Source organism: Lutra lutra, chromosome 1 (genome assembly GCF_902655055.1).
Source record: "Lutra lutra chromosome 1, mLutLut1.2, whole genome shotgun sequence".
Taxonomy (NCBI): domain Eukaryota; kingdom Metazoa; phylum Chordata; class Mammalia; order Carnivora; family Mustelidae; genus Lutra; species Lutra lutra.
In genome coordinates this window covers 2,381,982-2,407,480 of record NC_062278.1, presented here as the reverse complement: position 1 = coordinate 2,407,480, position 25,499 = coordinate 2,381,982, and the positions used below count along the sequence as shown (strand labels likewise).

At 63.0% G+C, this 25,499-nt stretch overlaps 1 protein-coding gene across 1 annotated transcript; it reads left to right on the top strand.

Annotated features, from left to right (window-relative positions):
* On the top strand, nt 1–25,059 carry PDXK (pyridoxal kinase). Its single transcript, XM_047719065.1, has 11 exons — nt 1–223; nt 11,540–11,594; nt 15,543–15,647; nt 16,122–16,205; nt 17,150–17,196; nt 17,888–17,973; nt 18,850–18,895; nt 19,914–20,025; nt 20,517–20,653; nt 22,139–22,205; nt 22,493–25,059. Exons 1-11 carry the CDS (start codon nt 137–139, stop codon nt 22,603–22,605), a joined length of 939 nt encoding a protein of 312 aa, XP_047575021.1. The 5' UTR covers nt 1–136; the 3' UTR covers nt 22,606–25,059.
* The last annotated feature ends 440 nt before the right edge of the window (nt 25,060–25,499 follow it).

Genomic DNA, 25,499 nt, shown 5'->3' with positions numbered 1-25,499 from the left:
GCCCCGAGCCGAGCGCCTGCCCCGAGCCGAGCGCCTGCCCCGAGCCGAGCGCCTGCCCCGAGCCGAGCGCCTGCGCCGCGCCGAGCCGAGCCGAGCCCCGCGGGCGGCGGACACGCGCGGCCGCGGCGGGCCCGGCATGGAGGCGGAGTGCCGGGTGCTCTCCATCCAGAGCCACGTCGTCCGCGGCTACGTGGGCAACCGGGCGGCCACGTTCCCGCTGCAGGTAGGCGCCGCCGGACCCCGAGCCCCGACCCTGGCCCGGCCGTCCGGCCCGCGCTCCTCCGCCGAGCGTCAGGCCCCGCGGGAGCCGTGGCGCACTGTCCGCCCGCGCCCCTGCCTGCTGCGGCTCCCGGGGGGACGGGGTGGGGAGCGGGGCGGGGGGGCGGCCTCCTGACCCTGCCCCGGGCGGGGGCGCGGGACGCGGGGAGGGCGGGTGCTGGCCGCGCACCTGCCGGGGACGCCGAGCCAGCTGGCGGAGTCCGGCTCCCGCCGGCCGCGGTGGGTCCCACCTACGCGGACTCTTCCGGGACGTGGTCCGGGGCGGCGGGCGGGGCTGGAAGGCCTCCCGGCAGGGTCGGCGCCGGACGAGACCCGGAGACAGAACGGGGCCCCTGCCCTTGGGCTTCAGAAGCCGCTTTTCAAATGTTGTAGAGCCTCGACTTCCTGTCGGGCTTGCTCCCGCCTCTCGGGCTTGTCCTTGGGGGGTCTCCCAGGCCAGGAGCCCACTGCTTCCTGCTGCAGCCCCAAGGTTATGGCTGGGTGGCCCGGCGAGGGGCAGGAGGAGGCCTGGATGCCATGGGGTTTCATGCCAGCCCAGAGGCAATACCAAGTTGGGGCACGCCCCTGCCGTGGCTGCCCCGCAGGAGTGCTGGGTGGTCACAGCAAGGTCGTGGCTCTCCTGGACTGCCTGTCTTGGCCTCTTGTCCCTGGCGGGCACCCCCAGGGCAAGAAGCAAATGTGGCTGGGTCCCTGCGTGCCCCTAGCTCCTTGGAGAAGGGGGAGCTCTGCTTCTGGGTGGGTTGTGTGGACACGCTCCCTGGGGTGGTCCCGTGCTTGGGGACAAAGGTGCAGGGTCTGTGCAGCAGGGGCCCACCCAAAAGGCAGGACCAGGAAGGGCTTATGAGAACAGCATCAGCCTGCTGTCCCGTCAGAGAGCAGCCCGCGCCCTTCTTGGCCAAGGAGTCGCGGGAGCTGCCCTTGGCAGAGTGTGCGGGGCCCCTGCTGGCTTCCCTGTGTCCTGTGCCCAGCCCCTCCTTACTGTCCAGCCACACACACTTCCTTGTTTCTCCCTGCACTGGGCAAACCGTTCCCCTCCTCGGCTCACCTGGGTCACCCCGTAATGGCACCCTTTTTCCTTCCAGGCCTGTGTTCTGAACTTCCACACCGAGGTGTCTCTGACCAGAGCTGTGGTTTTTGCCTGGGGTTTTTTGTTTTTTGTTTTTTTGGGTTTTTTTTTAAAGATTTTATTCATTTGACAGACAGCAATCACAAGCAGGCAGAGAGGCAGGCAGAGAGGGGGAAGCGGGCTCCCCGCTGTGAACAGAGAGCCCGATGCGGGGCTGGATCCCAGGACCCTGGGATCATGACCTGAGCTGAAGGCAGAGGCTTAACCCACTGAGCCCCCCAGGCGCCCCTTACCTGTGTTTTTTTTACCGCCCGGCATCCTCACCCGTGTGCCGGGGCCGTGGGACATAGGCTGGGGCAAGGGTGGTGGTCCTCTCATCTCCTTCGCACTTGTTGCGGGGCTGGAGGGGCTCTGCCTCTGATGCAACCCATCCCAGCACTGCCTTCCAGGCTGGTGAGGCCCAGGAGGCGTTTGGCAGGGGTCTCCGAAGGCAGGAGCCTCGCTTCCACTCTGAGCTCAGTTGCTTCATCTGTAGAATGGGCGTGATGCCTGCTCCTGGGTTGTTTTAGGGCCAGGAGAGTTGGGACATGTGAACACCCCTTGGAGGTGCTGGCTACTGAATGAGGTGGGCCAGCGTGCCCGGGGCGCCGTGCTCACCCCCCAGCGTGCAGGAGGACCGGACGGGGTTGGCATCTCGTGGAGGCCGGGACCTCCGCCGGGGGGTGGGTTGGCTTTTCAGTTCTTACCTGTGTGTGTCTTTTGCCCTGATTTCCTCCCCTTCCTGCTGATTACCGGAATAAGATACGGTATTGGGGGATGGAGAGGGCTGAGGAGGGGAGAGAGCCAGGGGTGGTGGTGCTCCGAACGTGCTCCCCGTTGAGCCGGACCCCGGACAGGGCAGCGTCTGTGTGTTTGGGCGGCTCAAGCCGTAGCGTCTGTGGCCTCAGTTCTGGAGGCTGGAAGTCCAAGACCAAGGTGTCAGCACGGCTGCCTCCCCCCCCCGCCCCAGCGGCGTCTGCGTGGTGTGTGGATGGTGGGGTCACCTGGTTCCTCTGTGCACATCCGTCTCCTCACCTCTTTTCTCGTGGGGACACGGGTCAGAGTGCATCGCCGCGACCCCAGTGACCCCGTTCTGCCTTAAGTACCGCTTTAAAGATGCTGTCTCCAAACACATTCACATTCTGAGTGGTTGAAGGCCAGGGTTTCAGCGTAGGAATTTGGGGAACACAGTTCGGCCCATAAAAAGAGCAATTTCCAGAAGTTTCCTAGTTCACTGCACACACACTGCTTCCTTGAGCAGAGTCTCGATTTCCTATCAGCCTGCAAGTGCTTGCTTTGGCCTGTGTTCCTTAGCTCTGGGAGGAGCAAACCCTTAACACTGCGGGGTGGTCTCTGCGGGCGTTTTGCTACCTCCCCACCGCGCCCCCCAGTCTGGTTACCGCTGGAGGGATGGCCGCCGACTGACCTCAGACTGGCCTCAGCACAGGACGGGCTGGGTCGGACAGAGCCTGGGATAGGCTTGGGGCCCCCGCACTTGCACTTTCCAGCAGGGGGTTGGAGGGGAGGCATCCCTGAGCGCCCAGAGTTGCGCTCAGTGGGGGGTACGTTCTCAGGGTGATCGATCCCGTAGAGCTAGACAAAGGCACACTTGTGCACACAGCTGAGTGTGGGAAGAGAACTTAGGAGGGGCAGCAGAAGCCAGGCTCTGAAGAAGCCCCTGTGGGGACTGGGCCGCTGTCCCTTTGTCTCGGGATCTCAGGCTCAGGGACTGGGCACCGCGGGCCGAGCCTTTCCAACCCTGGCGTGTACAGGGAGAGCGGTGCTCCTGGGGCTCCTGGCACACAGACGGGGCCGGACTCCCCGGTGAGTGTGGTGCAGACGTGCTGGCTGGTGGGAGGCCTGTGAGGCTCGACTTCAGGGCCCTGGTTCCCAGACTGCCTCGTGCCAGGTCCCCAAAGCACACCGCTCGCCGCCTCAGGCACACGGCCCGTGAGCAGCCGCCCTCCCTGGGCAGAGGAAGGGGTCCAACCAAAGAGAGGGGAGCAGAACCTTGACCCTAGTTTTGAGTTTGGCTTTCAGGCTGAGTCCAAAGTATGTTCTAGTGACCAGCGACAGAGAAATGAGAGGGTCGGGCGGGATGATCCCATGTTTGCAGAGCGAGGACAGTAAGGGCTGGCTCGCGGCCCGCATGGCCCTGTCGGTGGAGAGACGGCTGACAAGTCTAGGGCGGACAGGCCAGCGATGCATCAGGGACGCCTCTCTGAGCACGGCTCAGCCTTCCTGCTGCTCCGGCCTTTCTTCCTGCTGCTCCGGCCTTTGATTCTGGGGCCCGGAGAGAGCGGGGGAGGATGGAGGGCGGGAGATGAAGCGAGCCTCTAGCACCAGTGGCCAGTGGGACGGCCTCCTCTCGGGAATTGGACACTGGAAGTTCCCCCGAGCCGGGAGGTGCAGTCCCTCTGAGCCGGCTGCCTGTGTGTCAGCAGCACCCTCTGGGGAGAGGGGAGCACCCAGAACCCCCAGGTAGCCACACCACCTGCTCCTGGGCTATAGCGGTGAGGGTACCGCAGACCTGCGAGGCTTGGGGTGGTGTCAGTGTCCCGGGGCCGCTCTCCCCAGTGCTGCAGACGGCGGCATTAAAACCACAGAGATTCTCTTGCCCTGCTGGGGGCCAGAAGCCGAAGTCTGGGTATTGGCGGGGCTGCACGCCCTCCGGGGGCTCCGGGGGCTCCGGGGCCTTCCTTGCCTTGGACAGGTATGACCTCTGTGCTGGGGTGGGGATGTCTCTGCAGGCCCACAGCGGAGAGGCGCAGCCTTGGAGGGTCCCCTCCAGTAGTCTGGAGTATCTGATGTGGGCCTTCGCCTCACGCCCATTTAATCCCGTGTCTGGGTCTTTTGTGACCCCCTAAGCAGGAGACATTTGTTTCCAGCTTTTTACCTTCATGAACCCCGGAGCCTCAAGGTGACCTTGTTGAGAGGCAGATCTTTCCGTTTTTTCCGGAGCATGCCTAGGCTAGAAGGGCCTTCTGTGGCAGAACGCACTTGGAAGATTCCGGAAGAAGGTCATCCTTAAAAGACGGGGTTTTCGCCCCGTTCCCAGTGATGCGTGTACTGGCAAACAGTGCCAGACCGCTGACGTGAGGGAGTGCAGCGGCCTCCTGCCCGACACGGACATCCACTTCCTTGGAGGCGGTGTGCTGGGTCTGGAGCAGGTCCTGGCATGTTCTGGAACGTTCCCTCGTGCCCCAGGACACGCAGCCCTGCTCGCTTCACACCTGCCTCCTGTGGTGATTCCCGTTTCCCAGCCTCCGCAAGTCCCGGCTGATCGGAATGTGTGTGGGTCGCATAGCCTGTGTGTCACTTTGTGGTTTCTCCAGGAAGGTCCAGAATTGCTCAATTTCTTGATTTCCTAACCTAACGGGCTTTCTTGGTTTGGGACTGAGGTTTCTGTTACTCCTCTTTGGCATGGAGGAAGCCAGAACATAATTGGTCCCGTTTTCTGATATTTTCCTCACCATGTCTGTGTGCATGTGTGATGAGTGCGTGTGTGTGCGCGTGTGATGAGTGTGTGTGATGTGTGTGCGTGTGTGTGATGAGTGCGTGTGTGCGCGCGTGTGATGTGTGTGCGTGTGTGTGATGAGTGCGTGTGTGTGCGCGTGTGATGAGTGTGTGTGATGTGTGTGCGTGTGTGTGATGAGTGCGTGTGTGCGCGCGTGTCCGCATGTGATGAGTATGTGGGCGGGTGTGTGTGCGCATGTGTGCGTGTGTGGTATGTGGGCATGCGTGTGTGCGTGCGTGTGTGATGAGTATGTGGGTGTGTGTGTGTGCTGTGCTCCGACTGAGGCTCTGGCTTCTGTTTGACTGGGCCTCATGGGGTCTGGGGTAGCGTGGTCTGTGCCGTCTGGCCGGGGAGGGTACGTCTGTGCACAGGGGCTCCCGTGACGCAGGAGCCATCGGCTTTGTGGCTCGTGGGCTTGGTCATCCCCGGGGCATGCCGATGTGGGACGCTGACCTAGAACCAGCCAGTTCTGAGCACACAGCGGTGTGGACGAGTGACACAGAGGAAGAGAATCAGTGACGGGGTTTCAGGAAGCAAGGAGGCAGGCGCGGGGTCCCAGCCCCATGATAGCATCCCGTGGCTGGCCAGGGGGGCAGTGCCTCTCCTCCTACCCCCCCCAGAGCAGCCACCCTATTCCCCGTTCAAACCCAGCGTGCTGCTGGGAGCTCAGGGTGAGGCCCCCCACTTGGGGTTTTGTAGCACAGCTAGGCCCCCAGGAGAAGCCGACCACTGGCGCACGGACCGTGTGCGGGGCCTGGCAGGGGGCCGTGGTCCTGGCCACAAGCACTGGGAGCCAGGAAGTTGGGGCACAGGGTGTGCTGGGAGCAGGGCAGGGGTCTCGGGGGTCCAGGGCTGTGACGGCCAAGGCGGAGGGGTGCATGCATGTGGGCAGGGATGGCCACGGGACTGAAGGCCGGCTGCAGGGCTGTTTCCAGCAGGAGTGCCCGTCGGAGGTTGGAGGACAGTGGACGCGGGTCGAGCCAAACCGCTGGGCCGAGTAGTCCCAGGGTGTGGGCTGAACCCGGGCTCTCAGCCCCGAGGCCGACCTGGAGGCCAGCGGTCACGTGACAGTCTGGTAACCCCCTCTTCCTTATTTCTGATTTCCTGCGGCAGTGGCTACAGATCTTGCAAAGCAAAGCCGTAGAGAGGATTCTTGAAGACAGTGACCCCCTCCCACAGAGGGACCGGGGTGGTCTGGGCACAGTGGGGGAGCCGCGCTGGAATTTTCCAGAGCCTCCCGTCTTCCGAGGCTGGGAGTGCTCTGCACCCCCGCCCGTGAGCTGCTGCGTTAATGACCCTGTCTTGTTGGCTGTCAGCAGAGTGGGTTGAAGCTGCGGCAGTGAGGGGGCTCTGGCCGCGGAGAGCGTGCGTCACCCGCCCAGGGCCCCCCCGATGTACAGCCGCCCTCAGGAAAGGCTCCGGCTCTGCATCGGGGCACAGGGTGGCCCCTGTGCGGGTCAGGACGTAGGGCTTGGTGGCCTGCCGGCGTCCCGGCTGTCCTCGCTCGCTGCTGGTGGGTGCACAGCCGCGACGGAGCATTTGAAAGCCCCCCTCCCCCGAGGAGTCACTGCAGATGTCCCCCCCCCACCCCTGCACACGGAGAGCTCACTGGAGGCATGGGAGGGGGGAGCCTCTCGGCCTTCTCTTGGCAGGACACAGGCTGCTTCTGCGCACACGGCCGCACCCCCAGCCTCTGGCAGGTGGAGGGGCCCCTCTGCGGGTGCCCAGCCCTGGCACCTCGCCAGAAATGCCTCCAGTTGGGGCCAGCCGGGAACCTCAGTGGCTTGCTCGAGCCTGAGATGCTGGCCACCACAGCGTGGCCGTGGTTCCGTGGCCCAGGAGCCGCCAGCTTTCCGGCAGCTGCGCGATAAGGGAGCGGGCTTTGTTGTGGGGGCTGCTCGGCCGAGGCCCTGGGGTTTTTTCTGAGATGGGAGCGGGTTTGCTGGTGGAGCCTGAGCCCCGGGCTTTGGCCACGTCAGCCCTCGTCCTGAGGCACACAGGATGGTGGACGCAGGAAGGCCGGGGCTCCTGGCCTCCCACGGGGGCTGGTGGCCACTGGCTGGGCAGTGCTGGGAGGAGGGGACTCTGCGGGGGGGGGTCCCCTCTCCTGTGGCCAGGGTTTCTTTTTTCTTTCTCGAAGGGTCTTTTGCGTCTTCTCACTGCGTGTTGCTCGTGTGCTGGTAGATGTTATAAAAAGTGGGGGGTGGCGGAGGCTGGTTCCGGTGTGTGTCCCCGTTGCCGTGGTGACTGCACACGGTCCTTGTGGGTAGAAGAGGTGTGGCCACTGTGGCCTCCGGTAAGTGGGATCCCGCCCTAGTCCAGCCGCTGGGGAGCAGCGCTCGCAGTGAGAGGCGGTGAAGTCATTAGGAAGGGCTGAGGCTGGGCGGGTGTTACATTGGTTCTTCTTGTAACTCGTGTGGGTTCTGTGACTCTGGCCTTCGTAACAGTCCCACAGCAGACGGTCTCGCACAGCTGCTCTGCTCAGCACCTGCCCCGAGGCGGCCGGCGCTGGGACCCCTTACCCCATCCAGAGGCCAATGGCCCTTCTGCCCCTCCACCTGGACACCTGCTTCTGCCTTGGCGCCTGCAGGGAGAGTGGCCTCACCTGGGTGACCTCCCTGGGGCCACAGACCCCCGTCCGAGGTGCCACCCGCACTCAGATGCGGCTGTGCGGGGTGTCCCCAGGGGCCATGGGCTCTCAGGCTCACCGTGGAACCATGTGACTCGCACAGAACACGCACACAGGCAGGGCTGTCCCGGACCAGTGGGGGGTTGGTCCTGTCCCTCCGCAGAGCCCATGGGGCACAAGGGGACTCCTCCCACCAAACGGGACTCACGTGAAGTCTGTCCGGGTTAGGAATTTGGGTGTGGGCCGCACACGGAGCAGGTGGGGAGCGTGGCCAGGGGATGGGGGGACCCAGGGGCTCCCAGGGTGTCCAGACACGGCCCGGACTCCTGGACCAAGTACCCACCTGTGTCTGGCTCCGCGGGGGCTGCAGGAGAGGTGGCAGGTGCAGTGAGGTCCAGCCCAGGAGTGGGGACCTGAATGAGAAGATTTACTAGGTGTTAACCAGGGACAACTGTCCCCCACTGTCCTGGACGTCACGGTTGCCGCTTCCCTTTCACAGACGGCTTCCATGGGGGCCCATTTCCGCCAACTCGGGAAACCCGCAGAGGATGCTTTCCCGGAAAAACTGCTGGCACTCGTGCAGGCCACTTGTCTGAGCCTCGTGGAGCTGTGCGAGCTTGTGGGAAGCGCGGGGTGCCCCTCGCTGTTGGCCGCGCCAGCTTCCACCCAGTATCCAAGCGCCGCCTACTCTCAGAAAGTGCGGGAAACCTGCCTTCCGAGTGCAGCCACACCTGCCTCCTTCCCTAAGCAGCTGCGTGGAAGTCAAGAGGGGCGCCGGCCTTCAGGAGCATGTGGGGACGGGCTCTGCATGGGTGCACGCCCCCGGGACTGGCCTTGCTCCGTGGTGGGTCCACGCCTGCGCAGTGGCATGCCTGCAGTGGTACATGCCCTGCACGCAGCATGTGCACTGAGTAAGAAGCCATGTCTGGTGCCTCTCTTGAAGTGGAAAAGCAGGCCCGGGTCCTGAAGCACAAAGTAGGGACTTCGTTCTCCAATCAGTGTTTTGGCTTCAGGGGATTAATTATCCGCACAGCCAGTAGCAGTGAGCGGGTAGTTGGCAGGGTTCTCGAGATTTGTGTCGTGGCCAGTTCAGAACTGTGTCTGTCGCCTTGATGAGAATTCTGCGGGATCTGAAGCCGCGCCGGCAGGCTGGGAGGCTGCTTGTCAGGCAGGCACTCTGGCCGAGGGCCAGTATCAACTGTGGAGTTTCACGGGGCCGCTGATTCATATTTTCTTTCTTTGAGTTCAGGTAACACCCACTCAAATGCTTAAATATTTCAGAGAGACGCGGTAGACCCAGGTCACAGGTGTGTGGCTCAGTGAGCAGCCACAGAGGGAGCTCGACCGTGGATCCTCCCCGGGCAGCGGGAGTGGGAACAGCACCCAGACGTCCACTTGCCTCCCCCAGCTGCCCGAGGCCGCTCCAGAGCACCAAAGCAGTGGGGCCGGTCTCTGAAGGTTCGGGGGAGACCTGGAGGGGGGTGGGCGGTGTTGGGTGAGTAGGGGAAGAGGCTGGGAAGTCCCTGGTGTGCAGGAGAGGGAGGGGATGGCCAGAGACCGGCCACCCCCAGCCCTTGGTGTCTCCTCTCCCTGTGTCTCCCCCAAACCCTCCAGTCTCTCTCCTTCATCTCTGCACCCCTCCCGCTGTCTCCTTCTCCGCCGTATCCCATGGGATGCCGACCCACCCCATGCAACCCCTCTGCGGGAGCTGAGGTCTCAGTGTCCCCGTGCCCTGTGGAGTATCTGTACGTCTCCAGAGTTTGTCGAACTCTCTCACCCACTGGGTCCCCCGTCCTGTCCTTGTGGACCAGTGTCATAAAAGGCTCCTTTGTTCTTGTTTTCCTGGGGTTGGAGAGGGAGAAAGTCCAAAGGTCAGCGGGCTGGTGAACCCGGTGGACCCGCGCACTCCGTTCATGGGGGTGTTAACGTTCCCAGGCCTCCTTCCCCTGGGGTTACCTCCGCCCCCAACATCAGCCGCTGGGGTCAGGGGGCTTGGATGTCACACACTCCCTCAGGGTGGCTGTCTTGGCCCTTCTCTTGGTGCCTCCCCGGGGTCCCACTGCCTGTGTGTGGCTTGTGTGGTTGGGGACTCCCAGCAGCCTGTGGGCGCCCTCGGCCCTAGAGGTGAACTGAGACCCAGCTAGGGTGGGAGGGGACAGAGGGGAGATGCTGCACCCACTGGGTTCTGGAGGGCTGGGGGACAGCTTGGTGGAGGAGCCCTGGGGCCGCAGGGGGGTGGTTGTGATTTAACACACTGCTGGGGGGGAGGAGACAGGATCCTTCCAGGCTGGCCCCGCCCCTCGGTGGCCTCACACAGGCAGGTGCCGGCTGCTGGCTCAGGCCTTGTGCCGACCCCAGAGGGAGCTGTGTGCAGGGACAGAGAGGGTCAAGGAGGGCTGTGCTTCCCCAGGAAAGGGTGACACAGAGACTTGGAGAGGTCACGTTGGTGGCCCGGGCAGGACCCGGCGGAGGTGACGGGAAGCAGGCAGAGACGGGGAGACAGGTGCTGCTGCTGGGTAAGCGCGTGCCTCTGGGTTTCCAGGCAAGACGGTGGGTCGTGCCACACTCGTCCCCGCGGGGGGGCGTGGTTTTCCGGCTCTGGCCTGGTGAGGTCCATCCCTGTCCCGGCTGTGGGTCCTCCCACAGTGGTGGTGCCAGGGCCCAGGCCCACTCTGAACAGAAGCAGAATCCGAATTAAACAGCTGTCCTGACGTGGGGTCACGTGGCTCCAAGGTTAGGGCTGGCCGTGACCCTGTTCGGGCTTGAAGTGGCCCCCAGACAGGTTGTGGTTGGAGCCCGAGTCTGAGCCTGACAAGCCCCCTGGCCGCCTCATTCACACAGGGGTGGGGGGAGAAGGAAGACCTGAGTGAGCCCCCCCCCCCGTGCCGATGGACCCGGGGCCCCACCCCGGCTCCCGCTGGGGACCTGCCTGGTTCCCATGGGTCCGGAGGTCATGGCCGGGCCCTGGTGCACTGTTCACACTCGTTAGGCTTTAGTTCGGTCCTGGGTGTCTGGGCCTCACCTCATGGCTTTACCCTCACCACGAGCCCCAGAGGCCTTTGTGCCGTGCCGGGCAGACTTCCTCAGGCAGCCGGCTCTGCGGAGGGACGAGGTGGGACGCAGGGGCTGCCCCGAGAGCAGTCGGGGTCTGTGCAGCAGGCCTGGGCCTGGGTCTGTCAGCAGCAGTGCCAGCCCCGATCAGCCAGAAGGTCAGGCACAGGAGGCTGGGGGCTGGCGCAGGACACGACGGCCGAGGGCTGGGCCTGGCCGTGTCCCAACACCCACCCCCTCTGACGGCCGAGGGTTGCGGGAAGGGCCCCAGAGAGGACGTGGCTCGTGGCCCGGGGGCTCTGCGGCATGCCTGCTCTTGTCCCTGAGCGAGTTTGCACGTGCAGAAACGGGAAGGTGAGCCGAAGGGAAGACGGCCCTCCTGGCCGCTCCGCCAGCCCCATAGTGGCTTGGGGAGGCATCTAGACTGTTTGGACGTAACCTTTCTTCCCTTGTTTGAAGAAGGAGCTTTTGCTTTGTACAAACTTCCTTTCTCACTCCATGGCACCTGGAGCCTGTGTGCGGTCACCTGCCCCCTGTGCCGTGGGCGCGCCCAGCCCTAGGCCCCAAGGTGCCCCCTTGCAGCGGGTGGTCCTGCCCGTGAGAGCCAGGCTCCCGGGGACAGAGCAGCCAGCCGTGCTGTGCAGTGGGGAGCCCTGGGCACTGCCCCCCCAGAGGGGCGGTGGCCTCAAATCCACATCCCTGAAACAAAGAGGACCTCACAGCCCTCCCTCCGTGTCTGGAGACGGACGCCTTGCTGTCGCGCACTTTTGGGCATTTTCACTCGGCAGGATTTCCAGAGGCTAAGCGCTCCGGGTAATGGTGCCCCCGCGTATTCCCAGCTGCGGCCCCTCGCCAGCAAGGGCCCCCAAAGTCCGTGCCTTGAGCCCAGCTGCAGGGAGCCTCCTGCCTGCCCCCAGCGCCCTGGCTCTCTCACAGCCGGTCCTTTTTTGTCTTGCAGGTTTTGGGATTTGAGGTTGATGCACTGAACTCCGTCCAGTTTTCCAACCACACAGGTAAGGCGCTGTTGGCCCGAGAGTCACTGAAAGCGGGGAGAGGGGGGCACGGAAAATGGCCATGAGAAATCTGGGGACCCCACCCCTCGCCTGACAGTCAGGAGCTGGAGTCGGGGGGCCACCCAGCACATGCGGGGTACAGGGGGCTGGGGTGTAGCCTGGCCTTGGGCTTGGGTGCAGACACCGCATTTGAGTCTTGGCCTGGCTGCTTGAAGCTGAGTGCCCCAGGGCAGGTTGGGGGAGCCTCCCGGCACCCCGGTCTCCTCTGTGAGATGGGGACCTGTTCCTAGCACCTGCTGCCTGGCTGAGCCCTCTTCTGGGTGCCTCCGTGGGCCCTGAGCAGGACCCCATGGATGCACATGCCCCTGGGGGGCACGGAGCGGATCCAGATTTTCTCTGTTTGAAACCAGCACCTTGGGAACTCACGTGGTGTCGCCTGTCTGAGCACAGGGGACACAGCGACTCCTGTGCACAGAGGCTTTGAAACAGAACTGCTGACTCAAGGACATGTGAGGGACACCACCCTCAGAGAGGCCCCGGGTCGTGGGGACAAGGTTCCTGAGCCCACTCCCCCACCAGCTGACCCCATGGCCCCGGGGGCCGCCTGCCATGTGACCCCACGGTGCCGTAGAGGCAGGGGCGTGAGGCCACTGCCCTCCTGGAAACATCCCAGCATCGCCCCTCCTGCAGTGACTCTGAACCCAGATGGAACCAGCAGCAAGACAGTCTAGATTCAGGCTGGCGGAGTGCCTACTGGTGTGCGGGTGGGTGCCTGGGCCCCAGCCCACACGCCAGGAAAGATAGGCTGTGCCGCTCCTGGTGCAGTTTTTCTCAGAAGGGACAGGGTGCCGTGAGCCGTGGACCAGGGGGGAGACGTTTGGGATTCAGAAGAAAGTTCTCACCGAAGGCCCTTCCCTGACTTGATTTGCCGCGCGTTCCGGGTGCTGTGAAATTTGGAGAAGCCCCAAGAAGTTTAAGTCGATTCAGTGAACTTCCCCGAGTCCCACAGGTTCTGACTGTTCTAACCACCTGCCTTTCTGTCTAAGTAAATGAGCCAGACTGGCTGAGCCACTCAGTGCTGGAATTAAATTCGTTGCAAACATCACACGGCGCCATCATTCACCTCAGTTCGGTAGAAGCCAAGACTCCGCCGCTTCTGCCCAGATCCCCGGGTGCGGGAGGGGCTTCTGGGGCCTTTGGTAGCGCGCTGCCTCCTGGGCTCCCAGAACCTCCTCGGTGCTGGACTGACCATCGCGAGGGGCCTCTGACCCGCCCCAGAAGAGGGGGTTGAAGACAGACCCCGAGTGCGTGGACCCGCAGGTGCAGGGGCTCGTGGCAGGGCCCCACTCCGGCCTCCAGGTGCTGGGCGGACCCACCTGGTGAGGGGACCTGTCGGGCAGCTCCCGGGCGGCAGGGACCCCAAGCACCCCCAGCTTGGACTCGACAGGGTGGTCTATGCAGCCGGATCCTGAGTCCCAGGGGTTCAGCCCAAGGCTTTGGACCCGGAAATATTTAGGGTCCTTTGTTCCCCTCCCCCTCTCTCTGTCTCTCTTTTTTTTTTTTTTAAAGACAGATGAAGAGTGTGTGTGCAAAGTCAGGGAGCAGGGCAGGAGGAGAGGAGAGAGAATCTTGTTGCTTTTTAAGATTTTATTTACTTATTTGACAGAGATCACAAGCAGGCAGAGAGGCAGAGAGAGAGGAGGAAGCAGGCTCCCCACTGAGCAGAGAGCCCGATGCAGGGCTCGATCCCAGGACCCTGAGATCATGACCCGAGCCGAAGGCAGAGGCTTTAACCCACAGAGCAACCCAGGTGCCCTTATTATTTTTTAAGATTTTATGTACGTATTTGAGAGAGAGCACAAGCAGGGGGAGGGGCAGAGAGAGAGACAAGCAGACTCCCTGCTGCGCACAGAGCCCGGCCCGGAGTTCAACCTCCCAGCCCAGAGACCATGACCTGAGCTGAAGTCAAGAGTCGCATTCTCAATTGACCGAACCCCCTGGGTGCCCCCATTTTTACCTTTTTATTTAAATTTTTTAAAATTTTTTAAAGAAGGTTTTATTTATTTATTTGAGAGTGAGCAGAGGCAGAGGGAGGGAGAGAATCCCAAGTAGACTCCCCACTGAGCGCAGAGCCCAACGCGGGACTCGATCTCACGACCCTGAGATCATGATCTGAGCCCCAAGCAGGAGCCTGACGCTTCACCGACCGCGCCCCGCAGGCACCCCGTTGCCTCTCTGTAAGGAGAACCAAGGCACTCACGGCGAACAAGTACCGTGTACATGGGGAGAAAGTCACCACACCACCTGTCCCCATCCGTGAGCGTCCTAGTCCAGCACCACGCTGTCCCGCTGTCCGGGCGGGCCTCGCTGTGGTGCCCTCTCCATCGTCGGTCCTACCGTGCACTCGGTGCTCGGCTCACACTGTGCATGACCGGCCGGGACATTTCCACCCCGTGCCTTCAGCACCCTGCTCGACAAGCGGGTCTGTGGCTCACACACGGGGCCCCTGAGCAGCTCCTGGTCACTGCCGAGGCCTGTGAACACGGCCGCCCACACTGCTTGTGTCCCAGGGTCGGGCCGGTGGACGGGCGCTGCCAGTGGCTCTGTCCCCACGCACACTGCCCCGCGAGCTGCCACCCGCCCACTCTCCAGGGCATAAAGCTCTCTGTTTATAAACAGCCTCTTAGCACATCTATGTGCCGTCGAGCGGGTTCACGTGGTGGAGCGTGGGATTGCAGGTTGCCCGCACACCCACAGGGGGAGCGCCTTCCCTACCCCGCTGGGACCCGCAGCACAGCAGCTCCCCAACCTCCCCCTGGCCCTCCTCCTGGGTGCTGGACCGCTCACCTCTGTCTCTGCGGTTTGCTCATTCTGAAGATTCCGGATAAACGGTCACATGACAGCCGACCTTAAATGGCGTCTTCCGCTGAGCTGCATGTCCTCCAGGCTCGCCCTTGTGGTCGCGTGCGCCCGTGCGTCACTCCTGTGCGTGGCCGGTGACAGTCCATCCCGGTGTGGGCGGACCGCACTTGCCTCCCGTGTCCATTCGTTGATGGGCACGGGTTTACGGGGCACGGCTGTTACGAGTGGGGCTCCCGGGGCCGCCTGGGGTTCCATCGGTGAAGCATCTGCCTTCAGCTCAGGTCGTGATCTTGGGGTCCTGGGGTCCAGCCTGCTTCCCCTCTGCCTCTGCCCCTCCCCCTGCTTGTGTGCTCGCAAGCTCTCTGTCAAATACGTAAAATCTTAAAGAAAAAGAAAAGACCTGGCCATGGCCTGAGGCCGGGGAGGCTCGGTCCTGGGTGAGCAGGTTTTGGGGAGTAGAGCCGGCACGGGGGTGAATAACCAGGCGTGGCCCCTTCTGTGCCTGCGCCCTGTGAAAGCAGCCAGAGACCGCGTGTAAAGGACGGGGCTCGACGAGGTCCAGCAGAACTGGAGGGTGACGAACAGACACTGAAAGCGGAATTTCACGGAATTCTCACAAGTCTGAATTACTTTTTTTCCCCCCAACCATGTGAGAACAGACTCACTCAGCCTGCGGGCCAGGTGGGGCTCCTGGGGCCTGCTTTGGTGGCTGCTCCTCTGGGTCCGGGTTTCTCACGTTTGCTGTGGCTAAGGTTCGGCCTGGGCCTTGCTAAACCGACTGCCAGGCTTCCCGAAAATCTGGGCTCACTTGCGGGGCCGGGCCTGAGAATCTGCATTTCAGATGACACCACACCACCTCCCTGGGTTGCTGGTGCTGCCAGTCTCAGAGGCCCCGCCGGGGAGAGGGAGGGTGACGTGCTTTGGAGGAGGGAGGCTTTGGGAGCTCAAGGGTTGGAGGGACATTCCTAGGGGTTAAGGATAGCCACAGTGTGCTGGGGGCCCCCGGGCCCACCCCCAGACCTGGCAGTTTGCTAGGGGACCTCCTGGGACTCAGTAAAAGGGCTGAATGTCGCGCACTCCCCACAGGCTACGCACACTGGAAGGGTCAAGTGCTGAACTCCGATGAGCTGCACGAGCTCTACGAGGGTCTGCAGCTGAACAGCGTGAACAAGTATGACTACGTGCTCACGGGTGAGTCCCCGGTCCGCCTCCCTCCAGGACAGGTGAGCTGGCCATCCTGGTGACCTCCGGTCCCCCGCAGCAGGGCCGCAGGGTGTTGGGGAGGGGTGGGGTGCAAACACCAGGTCTGCCACGTCCTGCCCCCCACCCAGCTTTGGTTCCTTAGTCAAGTTTACGGTGAAGGACCTGTGTGCATTTACTTGCGTTGTCAGAGTGACGTGCTTCTGCTCGAACTCGGGAAACGCGACAGGAGGGACGTGTTCCTGTCCACCTCTCACTCGTGGCCTCTTCCATTCACGTAGCCCTTGGCGTTTCTTCTGGGAAATGCCCGGTGTCCCCTTAGGGACCGCAGATGTTGGGACACTTGGTCTGAGCCCCGCCCGCCGTTCCGTAAAGCACAGCGGTTTTGAGGGTGCTCTGTTGCCTTGGGCCCGAGCGGTTGATGTGACCCTTCTATTCTGTGCGGCCCGGATTTTCCTCCCAAAGGTTACACGAGGGACAAGTCCTTCCTGGCCTCGGTGGTGGACATTGTGCGGGAGCTGAAGAAGCAGAACTCCAAGCTGGTGTATGGTACGTGCTGGGCCGTCACCTCCTCTAACCTGCGGGTCGCACCTGTGGCCCTTGGACGGGGGGTTCGGCCTCCCTCCTGGCACCTCTCCTTCCCCGTCCACCTCCCCCGGCCTGTAAGGTCAGAACATGCTGGGTGTGCAGGGGCGCGTGCCTTTAGGGTGCTGGAAAGGGTTCAGAACGTCTTCGTCTGTGTGGGGACAGTTGTGGGAAGTGGGTGACAGACGGGTGGTAATCTGTGTCCGCATGTGAGGGCTGGAGCGGCTGGATGTGGTTGGGGTGTGTGTGGCCACTGTTGGGCCTAGAGAGGACGGCAGAGGGTATGGGTGTCCCAGTGGGTCTGTCTAGTGAGGGTGGACATGGGGCGAGGCTGAGGCGCATGCCGGCTGGCCGGTCCCTGGCCCCTGGCCGCCGCACCAGCTCCTGGGGTGTCCGCCAACCAGAGACCTCTTCTGCCAAGGGACGTGGACGGTCTGGGCTGCTCTCCCGCCCTGGCATTCAGACAAGCCCAGCCCGGGCTCTGCAGAGCCCTGCCATGTGTGGGACACTTCCTGCATCCAGGAGGGGACGCCAGTGCCCTGACGTGGGGGCCCCTCCAGGGGAGCAGGAGCCGGGTTTTGGAGGCCCACATTGTGCAACACCTGTGTCTTCTTTTCAGTTCCGTCATGGAGGCAGGGCCTTCCCGGGGTGCGGGTGCAGACGAATGGGGTGCCGTTCCACGTCCCCTCTCAGAAAAGGCGCAGTGAGGGTCAGATAGAAATCCGAGCACTCCGTCGTCTGGGACGACAAAACACACAGTGCCAGGTGACAAGGCGAGCGAAGGAAGGAGGCCGTGTGTTTCCAGGCTGTTGGCTGCATACGTGAAATTTAACATGGAAAGGAACGTGAGGGGCTCTCATCCTCCAGGTAAGGTGTTTTGCTGACTGATGCCCTCTGTGTCTCCACAGTGTGCGACCCGGTGATGGGCGACGAATGGAATGGCCAAGGCTCCATGGTTAGTCCTCTCACGCGTGGGAGCCCACACACAGGACCCTGCATGCGGCCCGTGTCCTCCTGCCCGGAAGCAAGGGCTGGCGGATGGGGTTTCCCATGAAAGACTGGAGAGCAGATCTCTGTGGCCCTACGTCCCCGCCATATGAGAAAGCCGCTGGCCTCCAGCGGGCTCAGCTGGGGGAGTGCACGGCCCTTGATCTTGGGGTCATGAGTTCGAGTCCCATGTTGGGTGTAGAGATGACTTAAAAGTAAAATTTTCAAGAAAAAGCCACATTTTGCAAAGGAACAGACACGGCCATCTCCTAGTAGAAGTTCACGCATGGACACTGAGATTTGAATTTCCTATTAAGTTCCATGTGTCATACGTGTTCTTAGTACTACTTTTTATACCTTCCCCCCAACTGCGTAACAGCAGACCAGCCGTGACTTCCCGACCCTCAGTGTCATGTAGAGCAGTGGCGGGGGTGGGGGCGGGGGTGCCATCCAGGGAGGGAGGTGGATTCCCGCGGGCGAGAATCAGCCTGGGGCCCCTGAGACACGGGGGCTGGGAGGAACAGCAGGGGTCAGCCCGTCGTGCAGCTCCCCTGTTGTGGGCCCCCACCAGGACCCGGGGCTCCTCTGCAAACACGCTCTGGTCCTGCTCCCTCCTGCTGGGTGCATCAGCCTGTGTGCCTTGTCGCCCTCCCCTTCAGTACGTGCCCGAGGACCTCCTTCCGGTTTACAAAGAGAAGGTCGTGCCGCTTGCAGACATCATAACCCCCAACCAGTTCGAGGCTGAGTGAGTAACCTGGAGCCGCTGCAGCTTTCACACTGCCCCGTGGGGCTGGCTGGGCCGGCCGCCGAGCCTCCCTCACTCCTTGGACGGCCCGGCCTCAGAGCGGAGCAGAGATCTGGCCAGGGTGGGGGGACGGGCCATTCACCCCCAGGGCGCCGCAGCCCGACAACGGCAGTGGGTGGTCATTTCACTGCATGTCCTGGGATCGTGCTGACCCCCAGCCGAGTTCCTGAGCAGCAGGAGAGGGGGGAGCTGAGGGCCCGTGGGGGTGACACAGGCCCGGGCGGAGACCCCCCTCGCCAGCTGATGCAGGGGACCACCCGGGTGCTCCGAAGCCCACGTCCCAGTCTCTGGGTGGGATTAAAAGGAGCTGGTTGGGCCCTCGTGGTAGCGAGCTTCCTGACCGTCTCTTGGATCGTGGGGCCCACCTACCTGATCAAGAGCCAGTCTGGGGGGCAACGAGTGGGGTGTCTGCGTGCGCTCGTCGGTGCCACAGTGCGGCTTGGTGGGTTCCCCCGTCTCTGCGGCTGCCTTTTGAAGGAGTGGTGGGTGGGGGCCCGGGGACTGGGGTGCCTGACCTGGCCCACCCATCCCGGTGAGAGCGCCGTGTCAGTCACCTGCTGTTTGCATTGCGCGTTTTGATTTTCCGTGATGTCGGTCAGTCACGGGCCTCTGAGGTGCCTGTGCAGCTGTCCCTTGCTGGGTTAAATTTTACTCTCGGCGGGTCCTTGGCCACGTGGCCGTGGCAGCCGGGTCTGTGATGGCCAGCAGGCGCGAGCTGCTGCGGGATGGGAGGCGTTACCCAGCCCCCGCAGCTCCAGGGGCGTTTCTGGCAGGACCCAGAGAAGCAGGGTGTCACCTGTGTCCACCTGTTCACAGGTTACTGAGTGGCAGAAAGATCCACAGTCAGGAAGAAGCCTTGTCGGTAAGGATCTCCGGAGGCTGGCTTGGGACGGGGGCACCGGGCGTGGTAGGGAGGGGACAGCCGAGTGCCCTGGGGATGAGAGCGATGGGCCCCCAGGGGGCCAGCAGGGGCTGCGGGACGTGTTGTGAAGTCCCCACGGGCCCTTGTGTTGGGCACGGCAGTTGCAGTGTGGGTCTGGGCCTGGGTGACCCTGTGGCCGGCTCTGCTCACAGCGGCGGTACCTAGGGGGTCCTGCAGGGGTCCTGGGGTGGCCGGAAAAGAGCCGCAGACCCGGGGGCCGAGATCGCAGCCACCCTCTGTGGGGTCCTGAGAGGTCAGGGCGATGGGGCGCTCTGGGTGTGACTGGGGGGGGGGGGGCGCGTCCCTTGCGGGTATCCAGCATCTCGTGGCCCCGTCCTGGCCTCTGTCTCGGTGGCCCCGGTCCCCACCGAAGACGCTGCACGCCGCAGCCAGTCCCATGCCGGCAGCCTCGTGCTCTGCTGAGTGCACACCGACGCGGTTTCCAGAGCAGGAGACTGGGACCTGCCAAGGCCAAGGCGGGGCGTCCGCACGTCTGCCCGGAGAGACACAGTGCGGTGCACGGCAGCCCCAGCGTCCCCTGTGGGCCCGCTGTGCACCCTGAGCCAGGACCCGTGTGCGCCCAGCGGGGTCGGCAGAGGCCAGCAGGAGGGTGCACGTGGCCAGACGTGGGGAGTCAGTGTACACTCGTGCATGCGGCACGGTCATGTCTGAGTGCACGGGGGTCTGCGTGTGCACCGGGAGACTCATCACAGGGTGTTGGCTCGCACATCCGGGGCGCTGACGCGGGGGGCGCGGGGGGCGGCACATCGGGGCCTGCAACAGAGCCCGGCCTGCCCAGGTCTCCACTGACCCACAGCAGGTGGACGTCCCCGCGGCTCAGCCATGCTGCCCCCGCCCCCGGGGGACGAGCCCCCTTCCCTGAGATGAGCGCGACCCGCCGGTTGACCCACTGGTTTCGTCCTGAGACGTGTGCTGAGGCACCCCTGTGCCCCGGCAGGTCATGGACGAGCTGCACGCCATGGGCCCGGACACGGTGGTCATCACCAGCTCCAACCTGCCGTCCCCGAGGGGCAGTGACTACCTGATCGCGCTGGGGAGCCAGAGGATTCGTGAGTCCTGCGGGGGCCTGTGGGGCCTCATGGGTCCCTCACTGAATGTGCGAATGCCGCCCGGGGTTGCGTTCCCTGCACACCGTCAACGCAACACACCAGGGCAGGTCATACTCACCGACACAGAGAGCACACGGCCTCCTCGCCGCTCCCTCCATGTCTGTGGGAGAGTGTACCCCCTGCACCCCCACACACCCCCGTTTCAGTAAGTTCACGTCCCTGTGGCTGTAGACACCATCCTTGCTCCCTGGCCGCGGGCTCTGCCCATGTCTCATCGCAGGAGCCGTGCTCCCCCCGCACCTGCTGTGCTGCTGGGGGTTCCAGTAACCACCACCTTCCTTGGGACAGGGCGTCTGCCCCAGTGAGCCCCTGAGAGGGGACGCTGGCAGGGGAGGAATGGGCAGGGGGGACGGCCAGTTCCCAGACCCGAGGGGCTGGTCCTCTGCTGACCCAGGGTCTGCGAGCCCATGGGCTGTGCTCTTCTCCTCCAGGGAACCCCGACGGCTCCGTGGTGACAGAGCGCATCCGCATGGAGATGCACAGGGTCGACGCGGTCTTTGTGGGCACTGGGGACCTCTTTGCCGCCATGCTCCTGGCGTGGACACACAAACACCCCAGCAATCTCAAGGTCAGCGGGCCAGCTCCCTCCCTGCCCCCAGCAGGGACTGTCTGAGCGCCGCGGGGGCTTCGACAGCGGGACCGCATACACCACGCTGCAGTGGGCCGGTGTGGCTCCGGGGCCGTCCTGAGCCACACAGGGTCTGGAGGGTGAGCCGGGGCCTGGGAGGAGTCAGTGTGGCCTCAGTGAGGGTGTAACTAGGAGCCTCTCGCAGGAGAGCAGCCCGTCAGCGCTCGCACTGAAGTATCATGGTCCAGCCACTCGATAGACTCAGAGGCTGGGAGCCCCCTCGGAGGGCCGGGGACAGGGCTGCAAAGCCAGACTTGCAAAGAGGCTGTTTCTCGCTGGGAGTTGTCTGTGTGTCCGTCTCGCCCCTGCTCCCCACACCGTGTGTGAACGTCCACAGGTGCGAGCGTGTAGGGGTGAAGCCATCTGGCATAGGCCCCACTGGGCAGCGGGGCGGTTGCTGCTCGCCTGGTAGGACGGGGGCCCCAGTGTGCACGAGGCTGTCCCGGCCGCTGGGGCCCCATTGCCTACTGTGGCACAGCGGCGGGGCCCCCACCTCCGGAGCGTGCACAGGAGGGCAGCAGCAAGGGGTGCTTGAGAGAGAGGAAGTGCCTCGTCTGTGCGGGGGCCGCCGGACAATGGGGAAGCTTCAGGTCGGGATCTGGACGTGGGTTCCCCAAAGCCATCTGTGCTGGGCGTTGGGAGGGGCCTGTCTCCCCTGGGGGGGGGTGAGGCGCACACCCTCCTGGTCAGTCCCAGTCCTGAAACGCGGGGCTGAGACAGAGCCCAGCCCCTCTTGCCGACAAGGCGCAGGGACGATGCTGTGTCTGACCGGTGCCCCCGCCCACACGCCCAGGGACGAGGGTGAGCACAGACGCGCTGTTTCAGTTGGCCCCATGGGCGTTCCATCTGGTACACGCACCTTGGCCAGCTGGTGCCCAGTGGAGGCCTTGCTGCTGGGCCGCCTGAGGCCAAATCCACGCTCGGCGCCACCCTGGGTCCTGGAATTGAGCAGGAGGGCGTCCACTCACGTTCCCAGCTTCCGCTAAGCCCTGAGTCTTTGACTTCGAAATGCCAGCAAGCGATGGCCTTAGCCAGCTTCGCGGGGGGGGGGGGGGGGGGGGGGGGGGGGGAGCTCCTTTCCATGTTGGTCCTTCACACCTACTTCATTCTGGAAACACGGGTATTAAGCACCAACTGCATGCCAGACAGTATCAACAGGTCTAAGGCTCTGCCCTTCCCCAGAGCACAGGAGTCAGAGGGAGGCCGTTAATTGTGGTGCTGCGGCATTTGCCCCGCGCTCCTGGGATCTTTGTCCCAGGGACCACCCGTCCCAGGGTGGGGAACCTGTGATGGTAAAGCCAGTGCCCTGGGGACTCGGGGTGGAGACAGCGCTTGTGGACACGGAAGACCCCATCCGGGCTCGGGCATCACAGGAGTGGGGGAGCTGTGGGCTGTGTGAGTGTCCCACACCCCCCTCGCCCACAGGTGGCCTGTGAGAAGACTGTGTCTGCCATGCACCACGTCCTACAGCGAACCATCAGATGTGCAAAAGGTATGTCCTAGCCAGGCCCGTGGGCGCGCGAGGCGGCTGGCACTGAGAGCGGAGGGAGGGAGCAGGAAGGACAGCAGCTGAGCCCCTCTGGTGCTGGCAGCGGGTCCCCCAGGCTCCTGCCGCCACCACCACCACTCGCCTTCACTCGGGCAAGGACCTGCCTGCAGGGTGCGAGCTCAGGATGGGAGCTCCAAGGGGCGATGCGGGCTGTCAGGGCTCGGGTGGGGTGTGGGGTGACATCAGGGTAGCTTCTGCTCTGTCCCCATCACTGACACTTTGTCCCGCAGCCCAGGCAGTGGGAGGGCTGAAGCCCAGCCCGGCACAGCTGGAGCTGAGGATGGTCCAGAGCAAAAAGGACATCGAAAACCCGGAGATCGTGGTCCAGGCCACGGTGCTGTGAGGCCCCTGGGCCACCCGCCCCCAACGCACAGCGTGTGGTGTCTCCCTTGTCGTCCTGTGAACACGTAGCGTCTGCCTTAGAGCTGTGACTGAAACTTGGTCTTCTTTTTCTTTCATGAGTGTCCAGTATCCACCGGTCTTAATTGTGAAAACGTGCTGGTCGTGCTTTTCAGGAGTAACAAAGCAATCACAGAAATCTGTAATTTGGGGAACGTAGCTCCTCACGGCTCTCCTGGCTCAGGGCGCCATGTGTCCCGACCCAAGTAGCCTAGGGCTGCGGAAGCCCAGGCTGTAGGTGTCCACGAGGAACCCTTGGGTTTTAACCATTTGCGCCTGGAAGGGTCTTGCCAAATCTCTGTGTTGTCTTTCTGACCGACCCTCTCTGCTCCCACTTCAGGCGTCTTGGTTGTCACTTAGCCGTTGGGGAGGTCGCCGGGGAAGGTTGTCCCATGGGGACCGTTTAACACCAGCTGGCCCGGCACACATGGGCACTGTGCGGTCACGCTGGGGGGCACCTTTCCAGGACCCAAACATTCAGGTGGTCTGCATGTGTTGTGCCCATCCATGGGACCAGGGACCTGCAAGTTGACATGACAGAGACGAGGAAAGGTCCTGTGGGTTGGGGACAGCTTGTGGGAGCACTAGCACATTGTGCTCCCTAGTCAATGACACGGCAGGTCGAGTATACACTGTGTTTGCCCCCTGTTGCAGGGAACAGGTGTGTCGCACACGGAGCCAGGGCAGAGATGGGTGCAGGAGGGCAGAGGGGGACAGCTGCCCCTCCCCGCTGCCTCTGCCTTCTGTGCCACCCGGAAGCTGGGAAGCAAGAGGCGGGTCGAAAAGCCAGCTGCAGCTGTGCCCAGCCCTCGCAGGGTAGGGTGTTGGACCCCAGGGAGGGACTGGGGCACAGTGCCAGAGGAGCGGCTCCCAGTAGCCGCTGACGGAGGCCACAGCCGAGGCCTGGGCACCAGGCTGGTTGTCTGCTGCCGGGGTGGTCTGTCTGGCCCCACTTGGCCCAGAATTTTGAGGACTCCCAGGTGTAGCTGTGAGGAGGGAGGCGTGCCCGTCCCGTAGACTCGGCCTGCCTCGATCGCAGCTCCCAGCCCCTGAGCCCCCGTCCCTCTGTGTGTGGGGGTGCAGAGGTCCTCCTCTCCCGGGAGCCCCCTTGCGCACGTCCCACAGGCAGGTCCTGTCCTACGGCCCACACCCCCGCTGCGGCAGTTCCCCATGACCTCCAGAACCACTGCCACCCCCTTGGCGCGGTGTTTCCACTCCGGTGAGGACGTCCCGAAACAAAAGCCGGCCTCCGTGTTCTATCCGCTTTTCTTTTTCCCTGTCCTTCCACGTCCTGAGTGTCCTCACTCGCGCAGCAGTACCCGGTGGCTGTGCCCGGGCTCGGGGTTCGCGGCTCCCATGGCGGGCGCGGGTCAGGGCATGTGTCCCTGTCCTGTGTCCTGGTTCTGAGGACCGGGCTCCACTTAGCCCTGGGGCAGAGCCTGGCTGCCTGTCACTGCCAAGCAGAGCTGGGGAGACGGCCACGCCACCAGCCAGCAAAGGAAGGTTTTTTCCCCCTCTTTTTTAATACTGAGAGCGAGGGTAAGATGGGAAGGATCCTGAGTGTGTGTGTGCCTGCAGTGCAATGGCAGAAAAGCCTCCGCACTGCTACGGTGGGGGCTGGAGGGGCTCGCTGGGTCTGTTCGGTGGCCTTGGGGAGCCCCCTGCAAACACTGTCCGTCTGCCTGTTCACCTCTTATTTCAGAGGCTCAGCCTTTGTGCCCCCCTGACTTCCTTCACTGGTACTATATGTACAAAGCCTCCTGCCCCCTCATCAGCTTTCTGGCGGGGTCCCGGGCGTCTTCCTCTGTCCCTCTGACTCTGAAGCCCCAAGCACTGGGAGAGGTGGTGTCTTGTGCCCTGGCACCCAGCAGCAGGAACCTGGTGTCCTGAGAGCCTCTGCAGAGTGCGGGGCTCCTGTAGAAACGGTGTCCGGTTCCGTCAGCTTCCGTGGGAGACCATCCAACCCTCCAGCTCCCAGCAAGGTGTGTGTGTCCCATGCTGCCGCTGAGCCCGTGCGATTCTGGGCTCTGTCCTCCGTGCACCCAGAGCCCCCGGCTTGTCTTGCTTACGATTTCCCATCCAGAAGTGCACGTGGTCGTTAGTGGTGTTTTTATACAGGTTGGGTCCAGATTAGAATTAATCTTTGTTTCTATTTTCCATAGTCTAGTAACACGTGAAGTAATAATTATATATTTTAAGATGAGAGATGTATTGGTCTTAAATCACCTGCTTATGACCAGATTACAGATTTCAGTAGTTCTTCAAAGCTTCTGTAGACCTTAAAAATCAATTACAAAATACCCTTTTTTAAAAAATATTTTCAGATCATTGCCGAGTCCTGCTGAGGTGATCGTGTTAATCTGCATTATTTTTGTAATACATGTCAGCGGTGGTAAAAGTGATGCTTCGTTGTCGTCTTCTTAAACTTGTTGAAACCTGTTTTTTAAAATGTTGCCCGGCTTTACGATGGACTGAGCGTGGTTTGCCAAAACCGCCCGGATGACTAAGCAGAGGGTGATTTCCACATTCAGCCAGAGGCCAGAGCGCGCTGCCCGCACCGTGATGCCCGTCCCCGGTGCAGGTGTACAATCCCCTCCCATCTCCGTCATCCGGGAAGAGTGATGCTGCGTGCTGGTGGCCGGGAGCAGGGCCAGGTGGGTGGGGCCTGGCGTCACTGGGTGTCTGAGGCCACTCCCGACTCTGCCGTTGCCTCCTTGCTTGACCTGATGTCCACTCCCAGCTGGAATGTGCGGCGAAGGAGGTGACAGCATTCCAGCTGCTGGGCTGGTGCCCCGAGCAAGCCTTTCCCTCGTTCTTCCTGCCTTTGATGGAGCTGCC

Excerpts from the sequence above, each read along its gene's own strand:
- PDXK (XM_047719065.1), top strand. The coding sequence starts at position 137 with ATGGAGGCGGAGTGCCGGGTGCTCTCCATCCAGAGCCACGTCGTCCGC. Across the intron at positions 16,206-17,149 it reads GAACTCCAAGCTGGTGTATG|TGTGCGACCCGGTGATGGGC; the intron begins GTACGTGCTGGG and ends GTGTCTCCACAG. Across the intron at positions 17,197-17,887 it reads GGAATGGCCAAGGCTCCATG|TACGTGCCCGAGGACCTCCT; the intron begins GTTAGTCCTCTC and ends CCTCCCCTTCAG.